General features: G+C 48.8%; 1 protein-coding gene across 1 annotated transcript in view; it reads right to left on the reverse strand.

Annotated features, from left to right (window-relative positions):
- Positions 1 to 15,000, reverse strand: part of adamts18 (ADAM metallopeptidase with thrombospondin type 1 motif, 18) — a gene marked incomplete at its 5' end in the record, with an annotated part of 110,288 nt that overhangs the window by 21,658 nt on the left and 73,630 nt on the right. The window contains 4 exons of the mRNA XM_083653117.1: positions 1 to 71; positions 613 to 733; positions 12,672 to 12,916; positions 14,839 to 14,962. The exon at positions 1 to 71 is cut by the window's left edge and continues 56 nt beyond it. Of these exons, the coding sequence (XP_083509243.1) occupies positions 1 to 71; positions 613 to 733; positions 12,672 to 12,916; positions 14,839 to 14,962 (561 nt within the window). The remainder of the gene's footprint in view (positions 72 to 612; positions 734 to 12,671; positions 12,917 to 14,838; positions 14,963 to 15,000) is intronic.

Raw genomic sequence — 15,000 nt, forward strand, 5'->3', positions numbered from 1 at the left:
GGGGTTGCACATGGTGGAGTTGACCTGAACCTTCTGGTCCTGCAGACAGATCGCCTTGCTCGAGATCCGGCCTGAGAGAGAGAGAGAGAGAGAGAGAGAGTGAGAGGAGAGGGAGAGAGAGAGAGGAGAGGGAGAGGGAGAGAGGAGAGAGAGAGAGAGAGAGGAGAGAGAGAGAGGAGAGAGAGAGTGAGGGGAGAGAGGAGAGAGAGAGAGAGAGGAGAGAGAGAGGAGAGGGAGAGAGAGAGGAGAGAGAGAGTGAGGGGAGAGGGAGAGAGAGGAGAGAGAGAGAGAGTGAGAGGAGAGGGAGAGAGAGAGGAGAGGGAGAGAGAGAGAGAGAGGAGAGAGAGAGGAGATAGAGTGAGAGAGAGGAGAGGGAGAGAGAGAGAGAGGAGAGAGAGTGAGCGGAGAGGGAGAGAGAGAGAGTTTTGAAAAACTGAAGCCATGTGGAAGTGCCTTAAAACCTGCACTCCACAACCCCTAACACACACGCACACACGCTGCATGCACACACGCACGGCGCACGCACGCACGCACACACACACACACACACACACACACACGCGCGCGCACACACACACACACACACACACACACACACTCAGGCGGTCTCACCTCCAGCGCAGGGAGCAGAGCAGTCAGAGCGCACCACAGCCCAGCTGAGCTCCGGCTTCCTGTGGGTGCGAGGCAGCGTGTACTCCCACAGCACGCCCGGGTTCTTCCCCTGCAGCAAGATCTGTCAGGAAGACACAGAGAGGTGTCAGGAAGACACATAGAGGTGTCAGGAAGACACAGAGAGGTGTCAGGAAGACACAGAGAGGTGTCACTCACTGGATCTCTGCCACAGAGATGTCACTCACTGGATCTCTGTGACAGAGAGGTGTCACTCACTGGATCTCTGTGACAGAGAGGTGTCACTCACTGGATCTCTGTGACAGAGAGGTATCACTCACTGGATCTCTGTGACAGAGAGGTATCACTCACTGGATCTCTGTGACAGAGAGGTATCACTCACTGGATCTCTGTGACAGAGAGGTATCACTCACTGGATCTCTGTGACAGAGAGAGGTGTCACTCACTGGATCTCTGTGACAGAGAGGTATCACTCACTGGATCTCTGTGACAGAGAGGTGTCACTCACTGGATCTCTGTGACAGAGAGGTATCACTCACTGGATCTCTGTGACAGAGAGGTATCACTCACTGGATCTCTGTGACAGAGAGGTGTCACTCACTGGATCTCTGTGACAGAGAGGTATCACTCACTGGATCTCTGTGACAGAGAGGTGTCACTCACTGGATCTCTGTGACACAGAGAGGTGTCACTCACTGGATCTCTGTGACAGAGAGGTGTCACTCACTGGATCTTCAGAGACAATAATATAGATTGTCTATAAACCTGAAGTTTAAGTGAAGACATACATGTAAGCTGACACTTACATTGTGAATAATGATTCTTTCATATTCTACCTCCTTCTGTTATGTTGTCTATTTAACATACCTGCAGACGATCTTACAAGCTCAATTGACTGACGGATCAAGTAGCCTACTTTTCAGTTGCAGGTACCTTATTATCAGCGCTGTTCATGCTAATGTAGGATGATCCTTGGGTGGCTCTTGCTCACTAGGTTGAATCTCTCCACCTCTGGCAAGTAGGGATGTCACGATACTAGAATTTCTGCTTCGATACCGATACCCGGGAAAAAATATCGATACTCGATACCATTTTCGATACCACGCGGACAGACGCACGCCTCTCCATAATCTAGGCCTGATAAAACTCACTAAAAACGTTGACCTTACACAGCAGATTACCCCTGCTCTAATCACCAGCCTATCAGAACACAGCAGATTACACCTGATCTAGTCATCAGCCTATCAGAATACTTTTAACTTGTTGAAGCAAAAGATACCCACCAATGACCGGGAGGGAGAAATCAGTGGTATGCTTGATTTTTCATTTAAGAGAAAGCACTGCTGATATTGATACAGTTGCAAATGAGTATTGTATCCATTTCAAATGTTTAGTATTGATACTTATCGATACTATTGATACTTTTGACAACCCTAGTGGCAAGTATAAAAAGGTATCTATCTGCACAATGAAACAGCAGACCTACCCTGCATGCCAGCGGGTATTTAAACTCTCAGCCCTCGAAACTATGCGTCCGTGGCCAGTCACTGTGTATGACAGCGCTCTGCGGCCTGGCTTCTAAAGGTAACAAACACCAGTGACCACTTGGCAGCCTCACTCAGCCATTCAGGGCCCATCAGGATGCTAGACCTGCTACCCACTGAGCAGCATGCTCCAGAGACATCTACCCACTGAGCAGCACGCTCCAGAGACATCTACCCACTGAGCAGCACGCTCCAGAGACATCTACCCACTGAGCAGCACGCTCCAGAGACATCTACCCACTGAGCAGCATGCTCCAGAGTCATCTACCCACTGAGCAGCACGCTCCAGAGTCATCTACCCACTGAGCAGCACGCTCCAGAGACATCTACCCACTGAGCAGCATGCTCCAGAGACATCTACCCACTGAGCAGCACCCTCCAGAGACATCTACCCACTGAGCAGCATGCTCCAGAGACATCTACCCACTGAGCAGCACGCTCCAGAGACATCTACCCACTGAGCAGCACGCTCCAGAGACATCTACCCACTGAGCAGCACGCTCCAGAGACATCTACCCACTGAGCAGCACGCTACAGAGTCATCTACCCACTGAGCAGCACCCTCCAGAGACATCTACCCACTGAGCAGCACGCTCCAGAGACATCTACCCACTGAGCAGCACCCTCCAGAGACATCTACCCACTGAGCAGCACGCTCCAGAGACATCTACCCACTGAGCAGCACCCTCCAGAGACATCTACCCACTGAGCAGCACCCTCCAGAGACATCTACCCACTGAGCAGCACCCTCCAGAGACATCTACCCACTGAGCAGCACGCTCCAGAGACATCTACCCACTGAGCAGCACGCTCCAGAGACATCTACCCACTGAGCAGCACGCTCCAGAGACATCTACCCACTGAGAAGCACCCTCCAGAGACATCTAGCCACTGAGCAGCACACTCCAGAGACATCTACCCACTGAGCAGCATGCTCCAGAGACATCTACTCACTGAGCAGCACGCTCCAGAGACATCTACCCACTGAGAAGCACCCTCCAGAGACATCTACCCACTGAGCAGCATGCTCCAGAGTCATCTACTCACTGAGCAGCACGCTCCAGAGACATCTACCCACTGAGCAGCACGCTCCAGAGACATCTACCCACTGAGCAGCACCCTCCAGAGACATCTACCCACTGAGCAGCACCCTCCAGAGACATCTACCCACTGAGCAGCACCCTCCAGAGACATCTACCCACTGAGCAGCACCCTCCAGAGACATCTACCCACTGAGCAGCACCCTCCAGAGACATCTACCCACTGAGCAGCACGCTCCAGAGACATCTACCCACTGAGCAGCACACTCCAGAGACATCTACCCACTGAGCAGCACGCTCCAGAGACATCTACCCACTGAGCAGCACTCTCCAGAGACATCAAACACACACTTTTATGGGGTCACTTATTTTGGCCAGTGCAGTCTCTGGGACTGGGACACTTTCTTTTGACTAACTGCTGCTTTTACCGCATCATCCAAACTGGGCTTGCCGATGATGAGGAAGCATATTCTGGGTTACCTTCTCTGGAAGAGAAGGTTTATTTGCATGTTCAAGTCAAGCGCGGACCAACCAACGGATGGATGAAAGCAGAGATACACATAAAGGCTACAGGAGAAGCATCAGGCTATCATTAAAGTATCCCCAAGAGGATTTGCTTCCATAGAGAGGAATGTTGTTTGGGCCGCAATCACGTGTTCAGCTGGCAGTGTGTGACTTTAAATCACGCGTTCAGCTGGCAGTGTGTGATTTTAAATCACGTGTTCAACTGGCAGTGTGTGATTTTAAATCACGTGTTCAAGCTGGCAGTGTGTGATTTTAAATCACGTGTTCAAGCTGGCAGTGTGTGATTTTAAATCACGTGTTCAAGCTGGCAGTGTGTGATTTTAAATCACGTGTTCAAGCTGGCAGTGTGTGATTTTAAATCACGTGTTCAAGCTGGCAGTGTGTGATTTTAAATCACGTGTTCAAGCTGGCAGTGTGTGATTTTAAATCACGTGTTCAAGCTGGCAGTGTGTGATTTTAAATCACGTGTTCAAGCTGGCAGTGTGTGATTTTAAATCACGTGTTCAAGCTGGCAGTGTGTGATTTTAAATCACACGCTCAGCTGGCAGTGTGTGATTTTAAATAACGTGTTCAGCTGGCAGTGTGTGATTTTAAATCACGTGTTCAGCTGGCAGTGTGTGATTTTAAATCATGTGTTCAGCTGGCAGTGTGTGATTTAAAATCACGTGTTCAGCTGGCAGTGTGTGATTTAAAATCACGTGTTCAGGTGGTAGTGTGCGATTTTATACAATTTAAAAACACTGTTTTGTGGTCGCATTCAACATAGCTAATATTCATTGTGTCTTCCATTCCTTAGTTCTGTTAGATCTGAATGAATCATAACTAAGTGCAGGATAGCTGTAGTTCTGGTTGGGTGGGTGGGTATTAATCGTTGTAGCAACGTACGGTCTTGTAATCATGTGTCTTTGTGTCGTTGTGGTTTTCACACTATATGACTGAGCGGCGACACACATGACAAGATATTTCTCCAGGAGAATCCCCGACCAGTCCACAGACAGTCTCACACAGACCACTTGCCTGCCTGCAGCCTGCTGCTGCCCTGGCCGTGTCTGCCATACTGCGCTCTCATTGGCTGTAGCGCGTTGACGTGTCTGCCATACTGCACTCTCATTGGCTGTAGCGCGTTGACGTGTCTGCCATACTGCGCTCTCATTGGCTGTAGCACATTGACATTTCTGCCATAGTGCGCTCTCATTGGCTGTAGCACGTTGACGGCGCTCCTGGCACGACCAGATATTTAGCCTGCTAGATATCTGTCGTGCCTCTGTGACTCATCGGCGAGCTCCCCGGTCGCGTCTGTGGACACTTCAGACTTAACAACCGAGCGCCGATTTGCGAGCACCGAGAGCCAACACCGATGTGCCTCTGATCTGGGCGGGTTTTGTCGACGAGCTCCAAAAACTGTCACCGAGGGCTATTATCACCTACTCTGAACTGGGCATTATTTGACAAATTGTATCAGGTTCAGCCATTTATATCAATTGCAAGCCCTGACAGACATAACAGTTATATCAATATGTGCAATAATGAGCTTTGACAGGTGTATTTTCTTTGGGGTATATCCTAATGTACAAAGGAATCTAGCATCCACCAGCCAGCTCAGAGAGCCAGGCGTCTCCTGGGTTCCGTCCACATTCAACAGTCCTGAGGCGCCTCAACACAAGCCTGTCTTCTTACGACAGTTGTCTTTTGAAACTGAACAAAAGCAGAAGTTTGCTCCTCTGACTGACGGCCGGCGTGCTCAAACCTGCTCTTCTGCGTTGATGAAAGAGTTCTTTTTAAAAGCAGTCTTTTTCTCCTTTGACTGGTTTTGTTTCACAGCAGCGACACTACCTCACTAATACAGCGTCCCTAGGCAAGGTTTCAGTTCATAACACACCGTCTCCTAACAGACATCTCCTTCCTTTCCCAACATGCAGCCACAAATCGTCACCCCCCCCAACTGCCAGAACCAAGCCATGACCTTAAGCTAGTCTAAGCTAACTGGACCTTTTCTGCCTAATCAACAAATGCAAATAAACCTCGACATCAAAGCCCACGCAGTCTTCACAGAGAGCGACCAAGCTTCCTTTACCAAAAATGTCTTTGGCCACTAACCACGAGCCAAAACCTCAGTTGAACATCCCTCTCAACCTGAGAAGGTCTCAAATGAGCGAAATATCTCCGTGAGAAACTGTAGCCTTGGTTTCCACCGAATGGCATAAACACCAACGCCACTTCAACGCCCACGCTTCCTTTTGCGGATGCTGCCCATCGCAGCCAACCAAAACCCACCGCCAGGAACCGGTTGCCACCAGTCACCACACCGGGCCTTCATGCTTATACAAGCAAATGGACCATTACCAACACTCATTATTCCTTTTGCCAAGTAGCCAGTGGTGACGTGCACTACAAAAGCCTAGCTCATTATAAGACATTTTTGAACTCCCTTAAATAAAAGGATCTACCCATGCTTGAAGCAGTGAAGTTGAAGAGAAAGTGACTTCCACTTCCTTAGTGATCCATGATGCCATAGCAGAACCAACCAACCAACCACTGTGTATTATAGTCTGCCAGGAGAGAAACACTGTTGATGCTGTTCTGTCTGGGGCAATTGCAGCCAATAGAGACACTGCGGAGCCGGAGCGCGTCATCATTCAGAATCCACGGCCAAAACGGGGGAAAACACAAACTCCCCCCCCCCCAATCCTGGCGTTCTCCTATGTCACGTGCATGGTCGCGTGTTGCACATAAAGATCGTATATACGGAACATGAACACTCCAACTTACTTCACTGACAGCTAGATCCACATTTTCTTCTCACCAATTCTCAATGGCTTCCTTGTTTTGCTCAGGAGTACAAAAAAAACTTCAACTGGCGATTTTGTACATTTGTTGTCTGCGCAGCCCCACCACACAACAGCTTTTAGCTATGTTTAATTCAAGGAAAATGACGCTGGTGTGTGGAAGTCAACGGAGAGATGGGAGTGGCCTATTTCATGCAGTGTCTCTATTCCCCCAAATGCAAACTAGTAGTATCTAAAATGATAGACAGAAGCCACTGTGCCATTAGCCACAACACTCACACAAGTCCACTAAAGCCGTGTTCCTCAACCATGTGTGCGCCACGAAGCTGAAGCTTAGAACATGAGTGATCCGTGTTTGATGAGGTCTGGTGCGAAGATTCTGATCTTGAAAGGAGAAATCCAGACGAACATGTTTCGGTATCAACTAGGGGTGCCACAATACACTCAGTTCACGGTACGATACACGATATTGGGTTCACGATAACGGTACGATATTTTAAAAATATTTTTTTACGATCGATTTGTAAGTTGAGGGGGCATCCTCCACGTTAATTTGAGTAATTTCACCATTTTCATCCTCCGTGTCTGTAACGTCCCTCGTCTGTTCAAAGTACAAAGCAATGAAAAGGAGAGCGAGCATGCAATCAGATGCAGATCAGTGCCACCATGTTCAGCTTCTTTTTCTCGCGATATGAGATTTCATCAATCTCAACGATACATATTGTCCCGTTTTGATATCGCCATGCCCTGCACTGGCATGACCTCTGACCTCGCCTCACCGCAAGAATGTCAATTCAGGGGGAATCATTGGTCCAGGGAGCTCCAGAGGAGAGGCAGCCATATGTTATGTCTGCTCCCCCTTCCTCCTCTTGTTAGCTGCTCTCTCTCCCTCCCTCTCCCCCGAACAGCTGAGCAGATGCTAGCTGGTCTCTCTCTCTTCCCCTCTCCCCCGAACAGCTGAGCAGCTGTGAACACCTTGTCATGGTTTATGCTCGCACTCCTCAACATTTGTTTTCCTCCGAGCGTTTCAAGCTGAGTTCAAGCTTTCTTCTCCGTTTGCTTTCTCTCCCTGTGACGGCGCCAGCAGCTCAGGAGAACGTGTGAAACGCACCAGGATGTGTGAAGAAATCCACAACTCCAGGGAATGTCTACATTAGGCCGTTCTTTAGGGATCTCCACTTTGTTTACATCTATTGTCCACATGACCTCTACTGTTTTGAGCGTCAAACACGAAGCCTCCGGTCTCCGGCGGTCGAGCCCGTCTTCGTCATCAAAATCCGGGTTGGGATGTGAATGTGGCCATGTGGAAGACCGGAGTTTTGAAACAATGCAAGTAACCTACTTGTACAGCAGGTGGCGGTAAGCACCTTGAAAGTGTCAGCGATGCGTCTATAAACCGAGAGAAGAAGAAAGTGTGTTGCAATGGTGTTAAGTAACTGCGGCGTTCTTGCAAACGCAGTAATGAAGATGCAGCCTAAGTCTCCGCTGTGCCCTGACCCCTGACCTTAACTTCTCCCATCCACAGAGTTCAATTGCAGAATTCCTAATCTTTTAATCTCTCCCTCTTCATCAACCTCTCTCTCTCTCTCTCTCTCTCTCTCTCTCTCTCTCTCTCTCTCTCTCTCTCTCTCTCTCTCTCTCTCTCTCTCTCTCTCTCTCTCTCTCTCTCTCTCTCTCTCTCTCTCTCTCTCTCTCCTTGTAATTACAGGGCATACTTAAGAGATTATGGCCGTGTCATCTGCAGATCAGCGGCATGCCACCAGGGAGCGCTCTGCTGGATAGACGCAGGACAGGGGCTCGCAGGCAAGCCTGCAGGAACGCTGTCAGTCTCGGTGAGCTTCCTAAATGAACGTAACGACACCCTTAACCCATTGATACCTGATGCAGCATTTGAGTGTGTATCCCTCATTTGTGTGTGTATCCCTTTAAGACTGCGAACCCCGTCACGCGGTTCACAGTCTTAAAGGGATACACACGCAAATGCTGCATCAGGTATCAATGGCTTAACATTTTTGGCGATTCGCCTGTTTGCCATATTGCCGATATTAAATGTAGAATGTGGATGCCACTGTGTGTGCAGTACAAACTGTGGTTCAGCCCTCACTGCTAATAGCTTAGCACTACAATGGCAGTCTATGGTACTTTTGCCTACTCCCAGTCAGTCGCCCCAAAAATACACATTCGAACAGCACCAGAAACACTCACATTGCATGTTGTGCGTGACGCGGTTTCGCGGTCTTAAAGGGATACACACATTCCACTTGTAGGACAAAACAACAACAACAGGCTCCTCAAACCCCAACAGTTACTATGATAAACCGTCTGCAAAAATACGCCTTCTAAAATAGCAACATAAACAAACAGACATTTCCTGACTTCCAACCAAGTGACCAGCGAAGCATTTGGGGGAAAAAAAAATAAAAAATCACAATGGTATTTTTACTGGATTTACAGACCAATCATTCCTCGCTTAACCGCAGTTCAATGGTCGCCCAGGGGGCCGAGAGACATGACTATCGCTTCTGCCCGTGGAGAGGGAGAAACCCAAACGTCTAGCACTTCACCTGGTTTCCACTTCTGTTTCCACAGCTAAGGTTCAGAGGTCAAGTGAAAAGAAATGCTTTTGGCTGACAGGGCTATGAGAGAAGCGCACCCCCCACATCCCCACATCCCCACTCGGCTCACTTTGTCGAGCATCCGTCAGGAGGACACGCCTCCTCGCCATGGCGTCCCGCCGCTTGGGGACGCGTGAAGACTCGCTCTCGCCTCAAATTACGCGGAACATCTCACTCCAACAACTCTCTGATTTCCTACTTTTCGTCCCTGCCTCTCAAGTGCCGCTGACTTGGCTCTATTAGCCTGGAAGCAGCTGCACTGGCCACAGTCACAGTCTGCAATGACCACAGTCACAGTCTGCAGTGACCACAGTCACAGTCTGCAGTGACCACAGTCACAGTCTGCAGTGGCCACAGTCACAGTCTGCAGTGGCCACAGTCACAGTCTGCACTGGCCACAGTCACAGTCTGCACTGACCACAGTCACAGTCTGCACTGGCCACAGTCACAGTCTGCAGGGACCACAGTCACAGTCTGCACTGGCCACAGTCACAGTCTGCACTGGCCACAGTCACAGTCTGCACTGACCACAGTCACAGTCTGCACTGGCCACAGTCTGCAGTGACCACAGTCACAGTCTGCACTGGCCACAGTCTGCAGTGACCACAGTCACAGTCTGCAGTGGCCACAGTCACAGTCTGCAGTGACCACAGTCACAGTCTGCAGTGACCACAGTCAGTCTGCAGTGACCACAGTCAAAGTCTGCAGTGGCCACAGTCAGTCTGCAGTGACCACAGTCACAGTCTGCAGTGGCCACAGTCACAGTCTGCAGTGACCACAGTCACAGTCTGCAGTGACCACAGTCACAGTCTGCAGTGACCACAGTCACAGTCTGCAGCACTGACCACAGTCACAGTCTGCAGTGACCACAGTCACAGTCTGCAGCACTGACCACAGTCACAGTCTGCAGTGACCACAGTCACAGTCTGCAGTGGCCACAGTCACAGTCTGCACTGACCACAGTCACAGTCTGCAGTGACCACAGTCACAGTCTGCAGTGACCACAGTCACAGTCTGCAGTGACCACAGTCACAGTCTGCAGTGACCACAGTCACAGTATGCAGTGACTACAGTCACAGTCTGCACTGACCACAGTCACAGTCTGCAGTGACCACAGTCACAGTCTGCAGTGACCACAGTCACAGTCTGCAGCACTGACCACAGTCACAGTCTGCAGTGACCACAGTCACAGTCTGCAGCACTGACCACAGTCACAGTCTGCAGTGACCACAGTCACAGTCTGCAGTGACCACAGTCACAGTCTGCAGTGACCACAGTCACAGTCTGCAGTGGCCACAGTCACAGTCTGCACTGACCACAGTCAGTCTGCAGTGACCACAGTCAGTCTGCAGTGACCACAGTCACAGTCTGCACTGACCACAGTCACAGTCTGCACTGACCACAGTCACAGTCTGCAGTGGTCACAGTCACAGTCTGCAGTGACCACAGTCACAGTCTTGAACGTGTGTGATCTGTGCGGACAGACACGTGACTGACTGTGTTTACATTGGAGCAGTACGCTGTAAACAAGGAGGCGGGCCTCTGACATGTGAGGCCTTCACTCTGACCTGAATGGTGCAAGTGGCACAAAGGCCCATTTAGACTAATTGAGCAACATCGGTCTCTCTTTCTTCTCTCTCTCTCCGTCTCTCTCTCTGTCTCTCTGTCTCTCTCTCTCTCTGGCTTTCTCTCTCTTTGTCGCCTCCTTTTGATGTCCCTACACCGCTCTGCCTGTCTTTCTATTGATGTTTCAATGTGGTTCTCAACTGGCGGGTTGCGACCCACTTATTCTGAGTGGCGCGCGGATGTGTGCGTGGAAAAGGAAACGTTCCCGGGAAAGAAAAAAGTTCACAGAATTTTCTGATGCTGCGCTTTTATTTTGAAAGGACATACCAGCGCGTGTGCTGCGTGTCAGCGTCGTCAAGACAGATGACGCTCATTCGAGCATTTTGTCAACTTGCCCAAACGTAAATACGACACTTCCATTAAAAGTGACGGGTAAATGATCACCTCCGGTCCTCCGGAATGGACGGGCCGCTTTGTCTTCTCTCCAACCATCCAACGGGTCTTTCACTTTTCTTTGACAAACTACTGAACACAGCAAAGCAGCTGTTCTGCCTCCATGTTAGTCAACATCTGTCTCTCCATCGTCACATGTGTACAGAAGCTCCGCCGAGCAAGAACATCTTAATTATATCTCGTGTGTGATGCCCCCCGATCAGTTGGGACTTTAAAACTAATCTAAGCCCAGCTTTAGGTCTGTTATGTCAAGTAAACTGCTACTGAATATTCATCATAATACAATGCTGTGTCCACAGTAGGCCTATATACACCCCCTGATAGGCTAATCTCTGCTACAGCTAAATGTACTGCAGGTTCTTGAAACGTGGTGAGCGTCAGCAGTTTAATATGTTTAAAAAGCATTATGCCTCTGTCTGCCTTTTTATTTAAATTCGAGAAAAGTCTGCCTTTTTATTTCATAATATTTCGTACACTTCAATTTAGAGCAATTTTGAAAATTGGTGCACTTGTAAAGCATAAAGGCCTAAAAAAGAGAGAGAGAGAGAGAAATAACTCACTAACTTATCTGAGCTGATCATCCCATGATGGTCATTATCTTACCGTCCCAAAAATGAAGAAAAAATCCGCAGGAAGTACAGCATTCCTATCGTGCTCCATATCTCTGGAAGCAGCTTCCCCGATCAGTTAGGGAGGCTGGCTCCATCGATATTTTCAAAACCAGACTTAAAACATATTTAGTCTCACAAGTGTATGATATTATTTAATAGTGCACTTTATATGATTTTACTAGTATTTATCTGTGATTGATTTATTACCTGTGTTTTAACACCGCTCCCTTTAATTTAACTCATTGTTGTTACTGTAGCTCTCATACTGTCTGCTTTTACTTGACTTCTTTTCAACCTGATCATGCACTGTATCATGTATTATTGTACTGTTCTATGATGTTTTCTTTAACTGTAAAGTGTTTGGGGACCATGTCTCATGGTGATTTTACACTATAAATAAAATTGAATTGAATTGAGTTGAACTCAGAAATGTGGGTCGCCAGGCTAGACCAGTCGAGAACCACTGGTGTCAAACCGTTGACCTGGATTGAGATAATTCTATGATATGCAGAAAATATTTTTCTTCTCTTTACATTCTTTTATTCTCTCTCTCTCTCTCAGAGAACGGGCTGTTTGAACCCATTGCAACCTCTCGTTTATTGAGATCAAAGCCTCCGCCCCCCACACCCAGCCCCCCGCCCCCCCCCCCCCCCCCCACACACACCCAGCGCCCCCCGACCTCCCCGCAGCCACAACATCCCTGACGCAGCTGATCGCCCTGCACAATTACTCCCCAGATAACAGTGGCATTAGACTCAGCTACAGCCCACCTCCCCACACAGACCCATTTCCTATCTGGGCCTCATGTCCAGAAAGCAGGGGGGGAAAAGGCGCGGTGGCGGCCCTGCCAGGGTCCCTGTCACTGCCAATTGTGGTGACCGGGCGTCAGCGGGCGGCTTACTTCAAACACCAGCGTCTCATTAGTGGGGCCCGCGGCGTACAGGCTCTCCGGCTTGTTGAACGAGCGCTGGTACTCGAACACGGCGCCGCCGAAGTGGAACTTCCCCGGCCAGTCCACCGTCCAGTCCCCCGTCAGGTAGTACCTCCTCTGCAGGGAGCGCACGGCCAGGTAGCTGCTGGACACCTCCATCTCCTGGAGCAGGACGCTGCGCGCCCCCGGGGGCACCGTCACCATGGAGTAATACTCTGGGAGGGCAGGGAGAGGAGGTCGTTCATCCTGATGTGAATGCAGTAAATGTGCGTATTTCTGTGTCCACATGTGTGTCCGCTTAAAGCCCCGCCCCCTACACTCAGTTTTCTACCCGTTTACCAGTTGCCGTTCTATTTGGCAAAAAGGCCTTCAATTTGTCTGCCCCTCTGGCCTGGAATGAGCTTCAAGAAACACTGAATCTACAGGAGCTTGTCTCATTAAACAGTTTTAAAGTGATGTTAAAAGTCATGGAGGCTAATGAAATGCAGGTCTGTAAGTGTCATGATTTGTAAGTGGTAACAATAGTTATTAGATTGAATCATGCCTATCAATGTGAAATATGTTGTACTTTTTTCTTTTCTTTTAATCTTTGGTTGTTAGTTGCTTATATGCAAATGTTGTGGTGATATGTTATGTAACTGTATGTCTGTAACCCTGTGCTGCCTCTTGGCCAGGTCTCTCTTGCAAAAGAGGTTTAATCTCAATGAAACTAACCTGGTTAAAGCAGCTACGAGCAACTTTTTCGATTGTTATTAAACAGTATAATTACAATATTGATGCATCACATCTTACCTATAATAGTATCTGAGACCAAAGCCGTGTGAATTGGAGATTGCTCCCTTGGATGATTATTAAGTCTGTGTCTGTCTAAACTCGCGTCAACAGGGGGCTCTCTCTCTCTCTCTCTCCTTACCGCCGGCCCGGCTACCCGGAAGTGAAACACGGAAGTGAAACCCGGAAGTGAAACGCAGCTGCCTGCCTCGCCGTTTGCGCTGCCTAGCAACATAACATAAACAATGTGAACGCATACTCTCGCGAACATCTCTCGTTATATTCTAACAGGTTTTTTGGAAGTTATTTTGTGGTTATGGCCGAAGTGGCTGCTGCAAACCGTTTCATTTCACTTCCTGATCTTCCCTGGCCACAGACAGCCTACACTGGCCGATTCACTCGGGGCTCAAGCGAGACTACTCTGCGTTGGTCTCGTTGACTATTAGAGGTAAGATGTGATGCATTGATATTAAATTTATACTGTTTAATAACAATCGAAAAAGTTGCTCGTAGCTGCTTTAAATAAAGGTAAAAAAAAATAAAAAAAAATAAAACGTGAGCAAGAAATGACCAGCTGTATAGTCGCACCCCGTTGGATCGGGTTGCACGTCATCCGACTCTGTGCTTCACCAAGGAGATACGTCCGGAAAAACAGAGCAAGTTACGCCGTAAAAAGTGTCCCCTCTGTAACATTAAAAAGTGTCCCCTCTGTAACATTAAAAAGTGTCCCCTCCGTAACATTAAAAAGTGTCCCCTCCGTAACATTAAAAAGTGTCCCCTCCGTAACATTAAAAAGTGTCCCCTCTGTAACATTAAAAAGTGTCCCCTCCGTAACATTAAAAAGTGTCCCCTCCGTAACATTAAAAAGTGTCCCCTCCGTAACATTAAAAAGTGTCCCCTCCGTAACATTAAAAAGTGTCCCCTCCTTAACATTAAAAAGTGTCCCCTCCGTAACATTAAAAAGTGTCCCCTCCGTAACATTAAAAAGTGTCCCCTCCGTAACATTAAAAAGTGTCCCCTCCGTAACATTAAAAAGTGTCCCCTCCGTAACATTAAAAAGTGTCCCCTCTGTAACATTAGCTTAGCTGCAAGCCACATTATTGCTGAGATCTCAACGAACAGGCCTATGGCTTTCAAAGGTGATGCCCCTAGTGGAAAGAGCGTGAATAGCAAGCTAATGTTTTGGTCACTCAGTGGCGTTTTGAGCCCAGCGGTTACAGCCAGCAGGCAGCGGGCTTAACTAACAACTAGCTAGCTAGTTAACATGTTAACAGCTCATCCTCAGGCAGAACTGAATTGTCATTTTACACACACACACACACACACACACACACACACACACACATGAACGCAGACACCAGCCTACCGTTAGCCCTGTGTTGGAGGTTGTATTGGCCCTTGAAGAACTTGCAGGTGGAGTTGTCTCCCTTACAGACTCCACAGGCATCCAGAGTGGCTTTGGAACCCAGGACCTGGTCACAGCCCACCGCCTACACACACACACACACAACACACACGCGCACACAAT

The sequence above is a fragment of the Poromitra crassiceps genome (genome assembly GCF_964638095.1).
Source record: "Poromitra crassiceps genome assembly, chromosome: 16".
NCBI classification, from domain to species: Eukaryota; Metazoa; Chordata; class Actinopteri; order Beryciformes; family Melamphaidae; genus Poromitra; species Poromitra crassiceps.